The sequence below is a fragment of the Molossus molossus genome, unplaced genomic scaffold, assembly GCF_014108415.1.
Source record: "Molossus molossus isolate mMolMol1 unplaced genomic scaffold, mMolMol1.p scaffold_m16_p_6, whole genome shotgun sequence".
Classification (NCBI taxonomy): domain Eukaryota; kingdom Metazoa; phylum Chordata; class Mammalia; order Chiroptera; family Molossidae; genus Molossus; species Molossus molossus.
Window position 1 is genome coordinate 17856935 of NW_023425399.1, and position 18739 is coordinate 17875673.

Below are 18739 nucleotides of genomic sequence, written 5' to 3' on the forward strand. Positions count from 1 at the left end.
ACCAGGGCCGGGGACAAACTGCAACTGAAGTACGTGCCCTTAGCGGGAACCGAACCCGGGTCTCTCAGGACCGCAGGCCGACGCTCTAACCGCTGAGCCAAACCGGCCAGGGCAAGATTTTTTTTTTTTTATATATAGGATTAAGTAATATTCTTGTGAAAAATAGTTTTTCTCTGCTCTTCCTAGGCAACTAACTCATGTCTACAGAAAAGCAATTTGTTTTTAAATGAGTAAGAATAATTCATAAAAATTGAATCCAATGGATGTTTTCTGGGATACTAGTTATATGTGAGCTCTATGCTCCAGTCCTCTGTTACAGAACATGACCGTGGCAGAGACTTTGTATGATATAGCCAGAGCAAATAGCTCCTTTCCACACTAGTAATTATCTTTGCAGTTACAGTAGTGACCACTATTTCTAATAAACCAGACATCTAGACATCCAGAAGGAAGTAAAAATACAGGCATAAGCAACTAATTTCTTGCTAATAAGGTTTTATTACTGGAAGGTTCCTTTGTACTATTTGGCTTTTTGTTTTCTGACTATAAGCTAATGAAATAATTCAGCCAACCAAGAAAAATATACCATATCCAAGAAATGAATTTAGCCTAGCCAGTGTGGCTCAGTGGTTGAGCACTGACCCCCCCATGCACCAAGATTGCGGGTTTGATTCCCGGTAAGGGCACATGCTCAGGTTGTGGGCCAAATCCCCAGTGAGGGGCAGGCAGGAGGCGGTCAATCAATGTTCTCTCTCATTGATGTCTCTATTTCTTTCTCCCTTTCCCTTCCTCTCTCTCTAAAAGCAATAAAGAAAAAAAAATTTTTTTTAAAGAAATGAATTAAATAAATGGACTACATCTAGGGAAAAGGCTGTGTTTCAAATGATAGACTGAATCCCTTAATGCAGCGGTTCTCAACCTGTGGGTTGTGACCCCTTTGGGGGTTGAACGACCCTTTCACAGGGGTCGCCTAAGACATAATAGTAGCAAAATATAGTTATGAAGTAGCAACAAAAATAATTTTATGGTTGGGGGTCACCACAACATGAGGAACTATATTAAAGGGTCGCGGCATTAGAAGGTTGAGAACTGCCTTAATGCATCAAAATGAGCAAAACGTAAAACCATAATTTAGCCTTTGCACCACTCTATAAAGTACATTTCTGTAAAGTACAAGTTATCAATTTACAAAAGTTATCTTGGAAAATGAAAGAACAAAAAGGAAGAAAGGCAATGTATTTAAAAACAAAACAAAAAAAGAGACAACATACCTGGCAACATGAGAAAAAGCATCCACAAGGACAGATTCAAATTCTCTAGTGAATTCAGGTCCTTTCCTTTTACTGTTTTGGATGACATCATTTGCTAAGTACAGAAAAGTAAGCTTTCTATTTGATTTGGCTGGAAAAAAAGAAAGGATAATTTAATTTACACCAAGGAAATTCTCAATTCACAATTCTTTTGCCCTAAGCTACTTCTAAACCAATATTAAGACAAGCATTATCTATTTGAGGTCAAGGATGCCACATGTTTGAAAAACAACCTAAAGAACTCCTTGATACCTCTAATAAAAGAGGTTTGAGAATACAATTTTTTGTAAAAAAACAAAACGAGAACGGGCCATCTTCACTTCTGTGTTATTTTAACCAGGGCAATTAATGAGCAGTAAAAATGAAGATAATCTGAAGAAAATTCCTAAGAGATAAGCAGTCAATGTTCTCCAGAAGACATGTTAAAACCAAGGTTTTCCTTTATTCTATTGTAAAAATGAACTTTTCTAACTCACTTTAATCAAACACTGCATAATGCAAGACTGAGTTAGGTTCCTGTAATTTATGCTAACAGAATTTCTCTTTGAAGCCCTGGCTGGTTTGGCTCAGCGGTTAGAGCGTCGGCTTGCGGACCAGAGAATTTCTCTTTGAACACTCTAATAACCATCATCAGTCAATTACATCAACTCCACAATCCAGAGGAATCTCTAGATGCACCAATGGGTATTTATCTCAAATACAAATATACACTGATGCTACATTATTAATGAAAAATTTACATGTCTAAAATCTGGATTATGTAAAATTATGTCTCCAACAAAAACTATAATTCTTCTCTTTTATACATACTCAATGTAGTATTTCCTATTATTCTATATGCTATCATATATTAAACCATAAAAACCTCATGCAATATGCCTGAGTTACAGTTGCTTAGGGAAACATTACTGAATTTCCTGACTTCTATGTACATAACTTCTCAACTATAAAGTTACATCATTACAACTTTTGATCCCAGTTTTCTTTTCTTTTTTTATCCTCACCCGAGGATATTTTTCCATTTTTTGTACAGATAGAGTGGGACGGAGAGAGAGAAAGGGAGAGAGAGAGAGAAATATCGACGTGAAGAGACACATCGAGTGGCTGCCACCTGCACGACCAACCAGGGCCGGGGAGAAACTTGCAACCGAAGTACGCGCCCTTAGCGGGAACCAAACCCGGGTCTCTCCGGACCGCAGCCCGACGCTCTAACCGCTGAGCCAAACTGGCCAGGGCTCCCAGTTTTCTTTTAAAAGAAATAAATAAGAACACAATCAGATGGTTCAAAACATTATTTTCTCCAATGTCAAAGTACCTAAAAAACTCAAGCAAGCCCTATGTCAACCTTTACACCCACCTAGTCCTTACTCCATTTCTCTCAGAAACTACTTGTTCCTTTTGAAATGCACACAGCATATATAAATTCTGACACAGCAGGCATAAGATCTGACATTTTTAAATGTAGCTACAGAAGAAAAATCCAAGTTAAAAACAAGATTTTAAAAGCATATTATGGTTTAAACCGATGACTTCAAGTGCTCAAAAAAATTAAATATGGATATAGTGGACTGTAATAACCTGGTAATAACCTAATTTTGATGGCCAACTGGTGAGAAACATTGAAAACCTGGAGCTATGTTGCTATAAAGGTATGATTATGGCAAAAGGCTTTTTGTAAAAAAAAAAAAAAAAGCAAACCTTGTTCTGGGATGTTGCAGCAAGTAAAACTACCAAGTCTATAATGCCATGAAAGTTACCAGGTTCAAAAGTAAAACTTCAGCGAAGCAAATCTGACTTCATAAAGTGAAGCTTTACAAATTCCATATACTTATGTTAAAAAACCCAGAAATCATATTATAAAATGTCACAGGACAATCAAGAATGACTTGCTATGTCTTTCAGTATTACAATTATGATAGCTAAGAGGCCAAAGAGCCAAGATTTTCACTATCTACAATGCCAATTAATTTTCATCATCCTTAAATTTAGCAATGGAGACTTATTTAGGATAAAACTTTATCCCTTCACATCCTGCATCCTGAACAGTCCACATAAGCATCATGTGTGTAAAAGTGATATGACAGAGCCCTAGAGTACTTGAACACACAGTCATAATGCAAATGACACACACACACCTTCTACTCCAGCCCCAGGTGACAGCTCACTTGTTCAAATGTCTTTCCAATATGACAAAAAGAGATCTTTTCACACTCTATCTATGCCCATTCCAAATTGATTAAAATAGTTATTGAGCAAAGTTTAAATAACTTAGCTGACCATAATTTTTCACTGTTTGGCTGGTTTTGACATCTAGAAAAGTAAGTTTGGAAAAAAAGCTTATTTATTTTCATTCAGGCCAAGATACAAAAACATTAGTAAAAAATATTCATCCAAGAGCATGTAACACAAAACTGCTCCATAAAGAAGGGGAGTTCTTCCTAGAACAGAGTTCAAGGAGATAAATTGAGAATTAGTCCTAGAAAATGGACTAATACATCAGCAATAGAAGTAGTATTTAAGCAAGAAAAAGTAATTTTTGTAAGTCTGGTAAATATTTTTGAAGGCAACTCAGAGACAGTCTGTGAACATCTTAGGAAAAAAGATCTCAGATAGAAAGGTCTACTTTTGCTCTGGCCAGTTTGGCTCAGCAGTTAGAGCGTCAGCCTGCAGTCCAGAGACCAGGGTTCGTTCCCGCTAAGGGCTGCAAACCTTGGCTGCAGTTTGTCCCCGGCCCTGGTTGGGTAGTGCGGGTGGTAGCCACTCGATGTACCCCTTTCACGTCGATGTTTCTCTCTTCCTCTCTCTCCCTCCCGCTCTATCTGAATAAAAAATGGAAAAATGTCCTCGGGTGAGGATAAAAAAGAAAAGAAAAGAAAGAAAGGTCTACTTTTAAAGACTCAGGCTGGCCCTGGCCGGTTTGGCTCAGCGGTTAGAGCGTCGGCCTGCAGTCTGGAGAGACCCGGGTTCGGTTCCCGCTAAGGGCACGTACCTTGGTTGCAGTTTGTCCCCGGCCCTGGTCGGTCGTGCGGGTGGCGGCCACTCGATGTGTTCCTTTCGCATCGATGTTTCTCTCTCTCTCTGTTCCTCTCTCTCCCTCCCACTCTACCTGAACAAAAAATGGAAAAGTGTCCTCGGGTGAGGATAATAAATAAATAAATAAATAAATAAAATAAAGACTCAGGCTGGGCTAGAACCTAAGGGACTGGTCAATTTGAACATTAGGGCACAAATATCTTTTCCACTTTAGTGTGGGGGCACTTTCAATCATGAAGAAAGCCTGGACATTAGGAAGCCAATCCTGATGCTTGGAAAAGCATCCTCTGGCTCTGCACTGTCCAATATGGTAGCCACTAGCCACATAGTGAACACATGAATTGTGGCCAGCAAAACTCAAGAACTAAATTTTTTATTGTACTTATTTAAAACTTTCATTCCTTAGTCACATATTTCAAGTGCTCAACAGCCACCTGTGTCAAATGGCTACCTTGTTGGACAGCAGATATAAAACATTTCTATCATCACAGAAAGTTATATTAGTGTCATTTATTCAAAATGTCAGAGACTATAATTTAAAACCTAACCTACTTTTAAATTGTGTAACAGGTACCATGCTAATACTGTTACAAAGAAACAAGAGGCCTAGTTTCTCCCTCAAAACACAACCTAGTGAAAACACATAACTAGTAATAATGAAATACAGTAGTCCACTGGCATTACCACAGCTGGGGTGGGGATGGGGTTCCAAGACCTCCCCACCCTCCCAACCTCTACACGAATACCAACATCCACAGATGCTCAAGTCCCTTACATAAAATGATATATAGTATATGCATATCCTAAGCAAATCCTCCTGTATATTTTCAATCATCTCTAAATTACTTATAATACTTAATAAAATGTAAACACTATGTAAATAGTTGTTATACTATATTGTTTAGGGAATAGTAACAAGAAAAAAATAGTATGTACATGTTCAGTACAGATGCCACCATCCTAGGCCTAACTACATAGTACATGTTGGCAACAACTTAACTTTTTCTCTGGAATATTTTCAATCCATGGTTGGATGTAGAACCTATGTATACAGAGGGCCAACTGTAAATGCTAAATTGGTATGGGATGGGAGACAGTGATTAATTCTAATAAACAAAACCACTACAGGTTTGGTTGGAAGGTTACTATCACCTTTACTTATTAAGTGCATTGAGGCACTGGGTACTTGAAAGTACAAGTTTTGGTGTCAAAGAGCTCTGGACCCATGTCCCAGCTGTGTGCCCCTGAGCAAAGCACTTAATCTCTTTGTACCTTTATCTTCTCTTCTATAAAATGGGATAATAATGCTGGCCTACTTACAACATAACTTTTCATCATATGAGATTAGGGTTATAGGAACTTCATAAGTGAATGCACTCTCTAAATTGTTTTTGTTTTGATTTTTCAATAACTCAAGTAGGGTGAGGTAGAAAATCAAGAAGGCTTCACAAAAGAAGTGACATTTGAGTTAGACACTGACCTATCTCAGATCCTACCAGACAGGATCCTATAGAGGCGATTCACATTTTTTTTACATCTCAGATGTTGGGAACATTTGAATGGCACAGTGGGGTACATGGAGAAGGTTCTGGGAGCTCTAAGTTCTATTCCCCAACTGCCCCTATCTCAGTATTGTACATAATATATTGAGGGGGGGTTAGAGGGGGTCTCAGCCAGAGGGCTAGAACTGGGTCTCCTGAAAGAATCCTGAATTTTGGTGTCTACTAGCCTGATGTAGTCTGAACCTTACCAGTTGTAAGGCCTTAAAAATACCACTTAGCCGCATCAGTTTCCTCATATGTAAACCAGTAGAATCCCCACCTCACAGATAGTAGAGACCACAAGTAAAGTTGCTTCCTATGCTATAAAGGGCCTACCACACATTACCGGCTGTCCAAAACAGCTCTAAGCTTCAAGTACTCAGTTTTCTGCTATGGAACCCATCAGGGTATCAGATAGCTGTGCAGGTCACCATCTTTCCCAACCAGACTGTACGCGACTTGAATGCGAAGACCAGGCCTCACATTGAGCACCCAGTAATCCCATCTCACCATTATTTACTGAATTCCTACACTGTGCCAGACACCATGCTTGACGTTCATTTGGATTACTCTCTTTACTCCGCACAACAGTAAGCTGTCTGAGCCTCAGATTTTCCTCATCTGCAAAGTTTCTACTTCATAGGTCTCTGAGAATTTAAAAAATGACAGTGTATGTAAAGATACCAGTACTGGGCCTGGCATATAATAAAGGCGTGATAAATATCATCATCTCCATTTTATAGGTAAGGAAACAGGGGGGCAAAGAGGTTAAGTTGCTGGGGTCAGTAAATGTCAAAGTCAGGCTGCAGTTCCAGATAGCTGGCCTCTGGAGCCAACATGCTTTCAAGCACCCAACCTAGTGCCTACAGCATAGTAGCCTGAGCTCAAGGGATGTCTGTTAGATTGAGCAGGGTCTAGAACCAACGAAAGTTGCATGAGAAGAGGAGCCTAGGTGGTGTGGCCCCTTAACCTCTCTATACAGGGAGTAACTGTATCCACTTCACTGGGCTGTTCTGAGGACTGAGTGCGAGGATCTATCAGGTACCGGTCTCCGCAGAGTGACTGGCACAGAATCAGGGTTCTATAAGTGGTAGCTATACTAGTCCTCATTTTACAAATGAGAAAACAGAGGCATACTGAGATGAAAAAACTTGCCCAATTATCGCTCAGCTAGTAAGTGGCTGAGCCAGGACTCGAGCAAGAGTCACACTCCAGAGTCTGCAGGCTCTTACTCCAAATGCCCAGTAAAGCGCCTGGCACACAGCAGGCTAGGCCAGCAACCTCCACAAGGCGCTGAATGCTGCCCAGATAATAATAGTTACAAGTGTCAGGAGGAGCCCGATGGGAAAACGGCTGGCTGAACCGGGAGTCTGGCAATGGGGCCCTGAGCGATGGATCCTCAGACAAGTACCGTAAACCTTCCCGGACCTCAATTCCCTTTTCCGAGAAATGGGGATAACGCCGTCTCCAACCTCAAAAGCGCAAGCTGAGGCTCGGGCCTGGAAAGCAAGGCTCAGTGATGAAGCCGGAGGAGCCTCAGCAGTGGGTGGGGGAAGAGGGCTACCCGGGGAGGGCTCCAGGGGGTGGGGACAGGGTGTTTACCTTTGCGGAGCTCGCGGTGCCACACTGAGACGATGGGTCCCGCGTGCTTGCGGTGGTGGATGAGCCACAGGGACAGGGTCTGCACGCTCTGCTGAGAGTTGCTCAGCTCCGAGAGCTTCTTCTCCAGCGCCGATTCCGAGAAGGAGGACATGGTGGTGGCGGTGAGGCCCGGCAGGGAGCGGCCTGGGCCGCCCAGTGCGGCGGGAAGAGCGACGGCACGAGGCCGGGGCCTCACCGGACCGCCTGCGGGACTCTTTACTGACTGACAGACAGCCAGGCGGGCAAGGGGGGAGGGGGATGGGTCTCCGCAGTAACAGCCGCCCGCGCCGCCGCCACAAGATGGCCACCGACCTCTCACCCGGCCGCGAGAGCAGGGTCAAAGGGCAAGGGCCGGAGTGGCTGGACACCAGGTCTCAGAGCTCTAGAAAGGCCCCTCCAGTGGCGGCGACGGCCTCTATGACCCTCGTTCAGGGCACTTCGAAAGCGACAGACGGGGACAAGAACGCACTTTGGCGGCCTCCGGAAGGCGCTTTGACCGCTCGCGCCCACACGCCGGCGCAGTGTGTCTCACCGGAACCCTTTCCCCAGCTCCCCCAGAACCTTTCTGGCGCTTTGCGGCGCGCTAGTTAGCGCGTCACTTCCGGCGGGGCGGAGGAGGCGGGAGAGTGAGGGAAGGCTGGAAGACGAGGTAAGGGAAGAGTGGCGGGGGCAACAGGGATATCAGCAGCTGGGAGACCTTAGAGGGGATCCTGAGGGCACTCTGAGGCCGAGAGGTCAGGACCTGGGTATGGGAGGGCCTTTCTCACCTGACAGGACCTAGGCCGCACTCTGCCTCCATATACACCGCTCCCTGGCTGCCCTCCTCCAAAAGCTTTTTGCTCTGCCAAGCCAGCCACATGCACTTTTGACGCCTCCGAACCTTGGCTCTTGCTGTTCTTTCCCCAAAGGTGACGCCCCTCCTTCTCACCTGTGGGCTCCCATTCGGTTCCAGGTCCCCCCTTTAATGTCCAGTTCTGACATCTAGTCTGACAGCTCCATGAAACAAGCTATTCTGCTCTTGGCTCTTAATTGGTTGCTTTATTCGGGAAAGTACATGCTGCCCTCTGGGGGTCCATTTTACTGTGCCTCAAATTTAAGTAATATTAACTTTGGGGGATGGTGGAGGCAGAAGAAACACTGTTTCAGACTCTGAACCCCTTTACTGTTTTAAAAAGTTTAAAATTCAGCCCTGGCCCGCGTGGCTCAACTTGGTTGAGCGTAGACCTGTGTACTGAGAGATCACCGGTTCAGTCGCTGGTGAGAGCACATGCCCAGGTTGCCAGTTCGATTCCCGGGAGGGGGTGGTGTGCAGGAGTCAGCCAATCCACGTTTCTCTCTCCCCCTCTTCTTTCCTCTCTGATAGCAATAAAAACATATTTTTTTTAAAAAATTTAATTCCAGTTATCCAATCTGCTATGGGGGTGGTGATAGGAGGTTAGGTTATTGTAGACATGGAAGTTTAGAATTTTCTGATTATCATGAAACTTACCAGTTGTGGGTGGACTCCAACTAGGAGATAGCCTAGTTGATGCCTGTTTTTGCTTTTAACGTGCTGTATTGTAGTTATTTGCTTAGATGCTTCTCCAGACTAGAATCATAATCATGGCCAGTATAGTGAGCAGTTGCTATGAGCCAGACAGTGTTTTCACATAGTAAATCATTTAATCCTTAGCACAAAGCTGTGAGGTAGGTATTACATCATTCCGGTTTGGCAAATGAGGAAACAGGCTGAGAGAGATTAGGTGACCTACCCAAGACCACATAACTAAATTAGAGGGAAGGGACTGCATCTTATCTGTCTTTTTTTTTTTTTTTTTAACTCTGGCACCTAATTCATAGCTGATTAAGTGAATGACTATAAAAGAGATGAATGGCCTAAAAGCACACCATCAACATCAAATTATAATTATAACCTAGGATCTTTGAGTCCAAATCTGGTATATCCATCTTTGTGTATTAAGTAACAGTGTCATATACTGAGCACTTTTATACCAAACCACTTTGGGTTTGTTTGTTTGTTTTTAATTTTTTAAAATTTATTTATTTTTATTTTTTGTTAATTCTCACCCAAGGATATTTTTCCATTGATTTTTAGATAGAGTGGAAGGATGGGAGAGAGAGAGAGAAAGAGTGTAAAGAGAGAAACATCGATGGGAGAGAGACACATTGATCAGCTGCCTCCCGCATGATCCTGGGCAGGGTTTGGGATAGAACCTGCAACCCAGGTACATGCCCTTGACCAGGAATCGAACTTTCAACCTTTGGGTGTGCAGGCCAACACTCTAACTGCTGAACCAAACCGGCCAGCATATTAAGCACATTACATACATTCTTTTATTTAATCAGTACAACAGTCCTATGGGGTGGGGATAATTATCACTATTGGATAAATAAGAAAACCCAGAACATGGGTGAATAATCTGTCCTATGTCACTTGGACATAGGAAATGACAAAGCCAGGAGTCAAATCAAGGTTATCTGATGTCTGATCCCGAACTCTTCACTCCTGAGCCAGTGGTTCATTCATTCAGGAAGTAATTTTGAGTGTCTATGTCTGAAACACTATTCTAGGCAGACAAAATCCATGTCCTTGGAAGCTTAACTGATAGGGGAAGGTAGATATACAAACATGCTAGTATAAAATGAGTCAGAGAGTGATGAGTGCCTTAAATAAAAATTAAGGAGGGTAAGGGGAATAAGGAATGCATGTGTGGGTGGATAGGAGGCTGTTACATATGCTGGTCAGAGAAGGCCTCACTGATACAGTGATATTTGATCAGAGGAATGCATGTTTGGGTGGATAGGAGGCTGTTACATATGCTGGTCAGAGAAGGCTTCACTGATACAGTGACATTTGATCAGAGACCTGAAAAAATGAGAGAACAAGTCATATGCTCTGTGGTAGAATGTTATTCCAGACAGAGGGAAAACCAAATACAAAGTCCTGAGGTTAGACCACTTTGGACATTTTTAAGGAACAGCAAGGAGGACAGTAAAGCTGAAGTGATATGAACCGAAAGTCTGGAAATGAGCTCAGAAAAGTAGTCAGGGACCACATTGCTAGGGGACATCAGGCAATATGAAGGATGTTGGATATTAGTCTGAGTGAAATGAGAGTCCGTTGGATGGTTTTGAGTAAAAGAGGAGCATTGTGGTTGTTAAGTAGAAAATAGACAGTAAAGGTACAAGGGTAGAAGCAGGGAGACCAATTTGGCAGTTGTTGTAATAACCCAAGTGAAAGGATAACTCATACCAGGGTGGAGGTGGTGAAAAGTGTCAGATTCTGGGGGTATTTTAGAAGAGATAACAGAATTTGCTGACAGATTAGATATGAGGTGTAAAAGAAAAGAGTCTGTATGGCCCCAAGGGTTTTAGCCTAAGCAGTCATAAGAATATATTTTTCATTTACCAAATGGAGGAAAGAGCTGGTTTGGGGTGTAAGAGCAGGAGTTTAGATCTGTGCATGTCCAGTTGAAAATGCCTTTTCAAGTTGAGATGTCTTGTAGGCAACTGGATTTCTGGGTCTGGAGTTCAAGGGAGAGATCTGGGATAGAGGTGTAAATGTGGGAGTCATGGAAGAGAATAGGTGTAGAAAGAAAAGGGGCCCAGTGTGACCCAGTCCTAGGACATTTCAACATTTAGAGGTCTAAAAGATGAGGATAGTATAATCATGTGATTTTTCTTCTTTAGCCTGTTAATATTAATTACACTGATTGATTTTCAAATATTGACCCAGCCTTTCATCCCTAGACCAAATCCTACTTTGTCATGGTGTATAATTCTTTTTTACATACTTCTGATCATATTATATTTCCTAATATTTTGTTTAGGATTCTTGCATCTATATTTATGAGGGAAATTGGCCTGCAGCTTTGTTTTTTGTTTTTGCATTTTGTCTTTGTTGGATTTTAGTGGTACCAGGGTGATACTAGCTCCATAAAATAGATTGGAAAGTATTTCCCCTTTTTTTTGTTTCTAGAAGATTGTGTAGAATTGGTGTTCATTCTTCTTTATTTTTTATTTTTATTTTTTTGGTTTTGAATATTTTATTTTTTAAATCATCAAAAAAAATTTTCCATTACAGTTGACATACAACTTTATATTAGTTCCAGGTATACACCCCAGTGATTAGACGTTATATAACTAAGTGATCATCCTGATAAATCGCATACTCATCTGACACCAAATATAGTTATTAGAATATTACTAATTATATTCCCTATGATGTACGTTGCATCCCTATGACTATTTCATAACAACCAATTTATAATTCTTAATCCCTTCACCTTTTTCATCCATTCCCCCTACTCCTCCTCCCATTTGGTAGCCATCAAAATGTTCTCTGTATCTATGAGTTTGTTTCTGTTCTGCTTCTTTGTTTATTTTGTGATTTTAAGATTCATTTGTTGATAGATATGTATTTATTTCCATTTTGTTGGGTTTTTTTACCTTTTTTTCTCCTTACAGAAGACCCTTTAACATTTCTTGTAATACTGGCTTGGTGGTGATGAACTCCTTTAGCTTTTTCCTGTCTGGGAAACTCTTTATATGTTCTTAGATTCTAAATGATAGCTTTGCTGGATAGAGTAATCTTGGTTGTAGGTCCTTGTTTTTCATTACTTTGACTATTTCTTGCCAATCCCTTCCAGCCTGCAAAGTTTCTGTTGAGAAATCAGCTGATTGTCTTATGGGCACTCCCTTGTAGGTAACTAACTGCTTTTCTCTTGCTGCTTTTAAGATTCTATCTTTGTCTTTAACCTTTTACATTTTGATTATAATGTGTCTTGGTGTGAGCCGATTTGGGTTTATGTCGTCTGGGACTCTCTGTGCTTCCTGGACTTATATGTTTATTTCCTTCACCAGGTTGGGGAAGTTTTCTCTCATTATCTTTTCAAATAGGTTTTCAATTTCTTGCTCTCTCTCTTCTTCCAGCACCCCCGTGATATGCTTGAAGTTGTCCCAGAGGCTCCTTACACTATCTTCTTTGAATTCTTTTTTTTCTTCTTGCTACTCTGATTGGGTGTTTGTTTGTTTGTTTGTTTTTGCTTCCTTATATTCCAAATTGCTGATTTGATTCTTGGCTTTATCTACTCTTATGTTGATTCCCTGTAAATTATCCTTCCTTTCAGTTAGTGTATCCTTCATTTCTGACTGGTTCTTTTTAATGGTTTCTTTGTCCTTTTTTGTGCTGTTGAAGTTCTCACTAAATTCCTTGAACATCTTTATAACTATTGTTTTGAACTCTATCTGGTAGTTTGCTTGCCTCCATTTCATTTAGTTCTTTTTCTGGAGATTTCTCCTGTTCTTTCACTTGGGACATGTTTCTTTGTCTCTACACTTTGGCTGCTTCCCTGTGTTTGTTTCTGTACATTAGGTAGAGCTGTTGTATCTCCTGGACTTGGTAGAGTGGCCTTGTGTAGTAGGTGTCCTGTGTGGCCCAGTTGACGCAGCCTCCTCAGTTACCCAAGCTGGGCACTCCAGGTGTGTTCCTGTGTGGGCTATGTGTAGTGTGTCCTATTGTAGTTGATTGCTGTTGGCATCACTGGAAGGGATTGATCCCCAGACCAATCAACTGTGAGGACCAGCTTCAACTAAAGCTGAGGAGCAGGACTTGCTTCAGTGGGACTTTGGTGCTCTCCAAGCCAGCCGCTTGAATGTGTCATTTGTGGAGGTGGTAGGGTTGTAATCCAGTGTGGTCTGAAGCTGTCCACTGAGTACACTGCCTCTGGGGCCTCCCAGGAGGTGCAAGGTCAGCCACCACCTGTGCCTGGTCTGGCATGACCTGCAGAGCAATCTGCAGATTGCTGCTACTTGGGCTGAGCTTAGAGATGCCCAGGAGAGGTTAAGCTGTGAACCAGGGCTAGTTGCCACTAGTGCCAGGCCTGGGGCCACTTAGCAAGAGGTATGGGGTATACAGAGTCCAGATGCTGGGGCAAAAGAGGCCCTTTGTATGGAAAAGCCTCTGGAAACTCTGGGTAGAGCGGGGTCTCATGGAGCCACGAGGGCAGAATTAACAATGTTAGCCAGGTTGCTGGAGACTCAGATATGCCCTGCCCTGTCGTGTGTGTGTGTGTGTGTGTGTGTGTGTGTGTGTGTGTGTGTTGGGGGGGGGTCTCAGAAAAGGAACAATTGCACCCTGGCCGGTTTGGCTCAGCAGTACAGCGTTGGCCCACAGACCAATGAGTTCTGGGTTCGATTCCAGCCAAGGGCACGCACCTAGGTTGCAGTTCGTCCCCGGCCCTGGTCGGGGTCATGTGGGTGGCAGCCAGTCAGTGTGTCCCTCTCACGTTGATGTTTCTCTCTCTCTCCCTTTCTCTTTCTCTCTCTACCTGAAGATAAATAGAAAAATATCCTCGGGTGAGAATGAAGGAAGGGAGGGAGGGAGGGAGGGAGGGAGGGAGGGAGGGAGGAAGGAAGGAAGGAAGGAAGGAAGGAAGGAAGGAAGGAAGGAAGGAAGGAAGGAAGGAAGGAAGGAACAGTAGCTTCTGCCAGCACTTCTTTTTGGGATGTTGTTCCCCCTAGTTCTTGTCCTGATTCCAGACAATTCAGTTTCTCCCTGTATGTCCCTGATTCCTTTCAAGGCGCTGCTCCAGCGCTGGAGCTCAGAGGTAATGAGTCCATGTAAGTCCATGCTTGGCTCTTTTAGAGGAACTACCAGGACTCCAGCAGCCCTCTGTGTCACTGAGCCACAATCCCCCTGGTTTTTACAGCCAGAAGTTATGGGGACTTCTCTTCCTGGCACTGGAACCCTGACTGAGAGGCCTAATGTGGCTGGGACTCCTTACTCCTCAAGGGCGACCTCCAAAGCTGAGATATTTCTCCAGATTTTCATCTGCGATATGTGGGTGTGGGGCCAGCACATTCTGCATCTCCACCCCTCCTACCAATCTCAATGTTGTTTCTTCTTTTTTAAATATATTTTTATTGGGTTCAGAGAGAGGAAGGAAGAGGGAAAGAGATAGAGAAACATTGATGAAAGAGGAACATTGATTGGCTGCCTCCTTCTCTCTCTCTCTCTCTCTCTCTCTCTCTCTCTCTCTCTCTCTCTCGGTCAAGCTGCAACCTGGGAATCGAACTGGTGATCTGGTACATGGGATGATGCTCAACCAACTGAGCCACACTGGCCTGGCATCTATGTGGCTTCTTTAATTCCCTAGTTGTAGGACTTCCATTCAGCTAGATTTCGAGCAGTTCTGAATGGTGGTTATTCTGTAGTTTAGTTATAATTTTGATGTGGTTGTAGGAGGATTTGAGTACTGTGTTTACCTATACTGCCATCTTGATGGGGTCTAGTGTTAGTTCTTTATTTTTTTTCCCTTTATTGATTTTAGAGAGAGAGGAAGTGAGAGGGAGAGAGACTGATGGAAACATCAATGAGAGAGAACATAGATTGGCCACCTCCTGCATGCCCATCACTGGGGATCAGGCCCACAACCTGGGCATGTGCCCAGACCGGGAATTGACCCAGTGACCTCTTGGTGCATGGGTCGACACTCAACCACCGAGCCACACTGGCTGGGCATGTTTCATTGATCTTTATCTATTGTTTTCTGTTTTCAATTTCATTGATTTCTGCTTTGATTTTTATTACTTTCTTCCTTCTGCTGGCTTTGGTTTTAGCTTGCTCATTTGCTTCCAGGTTCTTGAGGTGGAAGTTTAGATTATTGATTTGAGATCCTTCTTTTTTTATAATATATGTATTTAGTACTATACATTTCCCTTTCAGCATGGCTGTAATTGTACCCCACAAATTTTGATATATTATAGTTTCATGTTCATTAATTTCCATGTTTGTTTGTTTGTTTGTTTTTTAATCCTCACTGGAGGACATTTTCGCATTCATCTTCAGATAGAGAAGGAGGGAGGGAGCGAGGGGGAGCGAGAGAGAGAGAGAGAGAGAGAGAGAGAGAGAGAGAGAGAGAGAAACATCGATGTGAGAGAGACAAATCGAGTGACTGCCACCCACATGACCCCAACCAGGGCCGGGACAAACTGCAACCAAGGTACGTGCCCCTAGCAGGAACCAAACCCGGACTCTCTGGTCCGTGGGCTGCCGCTCTAACCGCTGAGCCAAACTGGCCAGGGCTTGTTTGTTTTTTATTTCCTTGAGATTTCCTTTTTGATTCATAGATTATTTAGAAGTATATTGCTTTGTTTTTAGGTATTTGGAGATTTTCCTGTTATCTCTCTGTTTGTGGTTTCTCATGTAATTCCATTATGATTGGAAAACATACTCAGTGTAATTTTAACTTTTAAATTTGTTGAGATTTGTTTTATGGCCCAGTATATGGTCTATCTTATTATATGTTCTGTGGGCACTTGAAAAGAATATGTATTCTGCTGTTTTGGGTTGAAGTATTCCATAAATGTTGATGGTGTTGTTGAGTTCTTCTGGTATCCTTGCTGATTTTCCATCTAGTTCTTCTGTCAGTTGTCGAGAGAGAAAGCTTGAAGTTACCACGTATGCTTGTGATCACCTGAACTGACAGTCTTATCCATTTTTGCCTCACACATTGTATTAGTCTAATTAATACAGGGCACTGTTTCACAAGTGTTCTGTAGAGGACAGCTGTAAACAAAGTACTAAGTGAGCCTGGAGTAATTTCTGGAAGGATTTATGGGAAGTCTCTGATTCCTCCTCCTTCACCTTCTATTTTGGCTATTTAATGTTCTGCAGTGCACTCCCCCTAGTTAACCTTGGGTCTCTGCTCCCTCTTTAGGAGCTTAGCACACAGTACATGGCATGTATATATGCTAAGGAAACACTTCTAGGTAGAAGAAAGGATAAGTAGGAAGCTACACGACTTCGTTTAATGTTTGTCTATTCTTTCATTCATTTATTAAACAGTGAGTCGGAACTGCTTGGCAGACATTGCACCAGATGCTAGGAGAACCACAGTAAAGCTGCAGCACTAAAATAGTATACCATCCTGTTGAAGAGGCATACAAATAAGCCAATCATTTTAACCTAAGGCAGTAGTCCTCAAATGTACAATGAGCACTACTGCCAGATGGATTATTGAACAAGTACCTCTTTCATCACCTGACTCCTTTTCTTTGGAAGACACACAGTATGTGTAGAATGTACACAGTGCAGGGTTTGCACACCTGGTTTGTCAGATTGATTTTGTGAACTTTCAAAATAGATTCCCAAGCATGCTCATTAGCCCCCGTCCCCAACCCCAATATAGATTCGGATTGAGTAGAACTGGTGTAAGACCCAGTTTCTAATGAACAGTTGGATTGGAAACTTCTGGTATCGTGGAGGAGCTCATACAGGCTTGGGAGTCACACAGGCTTGAGTTGGATTCCGGGTCTGACACTGCTTACTGTGTGCCTGTGCATCACTTAACCTCTTTGAGTCTTGTGTTACTCAGCTTGTGGATGAGGAATTTACATACAAAAAAATTATGTATATAAAAAATACATAGCCCTGGCCAGTTTAGCTTAGCGGTTGGAGCTTCGGCCTGCGGACCAGAGAGTCCCAGGTTCAGTTCCTGCTAGGGGCACATACCAAAAACATAAATAAATAAAATAAAATATCAACGTTAAGGAGATTTTGCATAGAGAATAAAATATTATTTATTTAAAAAATAAAAATAAAAAAATACATAAAATTTGATGTACATTTCCTGGCATATGGTAGGTATTTTCAACAAGTATTAATTCTCTTCCTTCTAGTCAAGAACTTAAATTGGGAATTCTTATGTCTGAACTCTTGTCTCTGGGATCTAAACTCAGTCTTCCTATCCATCTGCTGGTTAATCAAAGCTAGAAATTTGGGAGATCATTGTATTTACCAAGTTTATTTTAGGATGAAGAAACTGAAATTCAAGGAAATTACACAGCCAGGTACTAAAAGAGTCAGGACTATAACCCAGATCATCAGATTTATGTTCTTATATTCATTCTGTCCCTGTCCTGGAAACAGCCTAAAAGTGGCCTGGGTACAGCCAAAATCTAGAGCTATGATTGCCCCTATGAATGCATCTAGTAAGATCTTCCCATAATGGATCAGATCAACTACCTATGGGAATAACCCAAGAGAAAAGGAGTGTGGCTTTTTTTACCCAGAATCCAGTTCAGACATAGTTGATATTAAAGTTCTACCAATGAGAGAATCAGACCTTGGACTATGGCTTTTGATTCAACAAGCATTTACTGAATACCTGCTCTGTGCCAGAAGCAATAAACAAACCTGTCAAATATCACTGCTTTCATAGAGCCTGTATTCTAGTGAGAGGAGAGAGACAATAAATAAATTGGTAGATCATCTGGTTTGACAGATGGTGTTAAGTGCTGTGGAAGAAATTTTAAAGGCAGGAAAAGGAGACAGGGAGTGTTAGGATGGGGAGGAGTGAGGATAGGTTGCAATTTTAAATAAGGGTGACCAGAGAAGGCTTTACTCAGAATTCACATTTGAGCAAAGCCCTGAGTGAAGTGAGAGTGTGTGAGTCATGAGGATATATGTTGGAACAAGTGCAAAGGCCCTGAGCAAGTGATCAGATATCATGCCTGGGTGAGGTGTGGCTCACTTGCCATGATGGCATCTCTGTCTTGTCTCTTTGGCTTATTAGGTGCTATGACTTTTCTTTCTTCTGACCTTTCCTTGTGACAGTTGTTTTATCTTGAGCAGTCTTCCTATATAGCCCTGAATGTTTAGTGTCCCAACCCCAACACAGATTCTCCTCCTTCCATGAATGCTTACCTGTTGGTCTTCAGTCTTTGTCCAAATTCCTTTGCACTTCTTTTTTTGCTCCCTTTTTCACTTCTTGATTGTATGATATAATAAGTACCTTGTGATCTACATCTTATCCTTTAAGTGCCTGTGAAGATAGCAGTCTGTACAGATTGTCCCAGTTGTCTTCACCATCAGCACCACGGCCCAGGAATCTTGCATCACAGATCCCTGTGAGAGGCTGGAAGAGATAGGGAGGAGGGGATAAGGCTGCCAGGGGGAATGGATTCACTTATGCTCTACGATTGCAGATCTCTTCCCTCAGCTCCCCAGTGACAGCTTTCCACGACCACAGTGGGAGAAATTGAACTAGGAAAGGTTTAGATGGCCAAGCAGTCAAGAACTGGTTGTTCAGGCTTTGTTTATTCAGTCACTATCTGCCGCAGTTGAACTCTGGCTTGGTTTCTCTGCTCACCCACAGAATCGTCTTGTTCTGAATGCCTCATCCCAGTAGCACTTTCTGGGCCAGAATGCCC

The 18739-nt window shown here is 42.4% G+C and overlaps 2 protein-coding genes across 4 annotated transcripts in view; one reads left to right on the forward strand and one right to left on the reverse strand.

The window, feature by feature from the left end:
* The window catches only part of RPRD1B (regulation of nuclear pre-mRNA domain containing 1B), a 52800-nt gene extending 44897 nt beyond the window's left edge, over positions 1-7903 (reverse strand). Inside the window, exons 1-2 of one of the 2 annotated variants that reach the window (XM_036245140.1) lie at positions 7487-7903; positions 1272-1401 (exon numbers count right to left, since the gene is read on the reverse strand). In XM_036245140.1, the coding sequence (XP_036101033.1) occupies positions 1272-1401; positions 7487-7637 (281 nt within the window). In that variant the 5' untranslated portion in view covers positions 7638-7903. The remainder of the gene's footprint in view (positions 1-1271; positions 1402-7486) is intronic. The other variant, XM_036245141.1, reaches the window with a different exon arrangement.
* Positions 7904-8143: 240 nt separating this feature from the next.
* Positions 8144-18739, forward strand: part of TTI1 (TELO2 interacting protein 1) — a 47418-nt gene continuing 36822 nt past the window's right edge. The window contains exon 1 of one of the 2 annotated variants that reach the window (XM_036245371.1): positions 8144-8174. The gene's annotated coding sequence lies outside the window, so the exon portion shown is untranslated. The remainder of the gene's footprint in view (positions 8175-18739) is intronic. The other variant, XM_036245373.1, reaches the window with a different exon arrangement.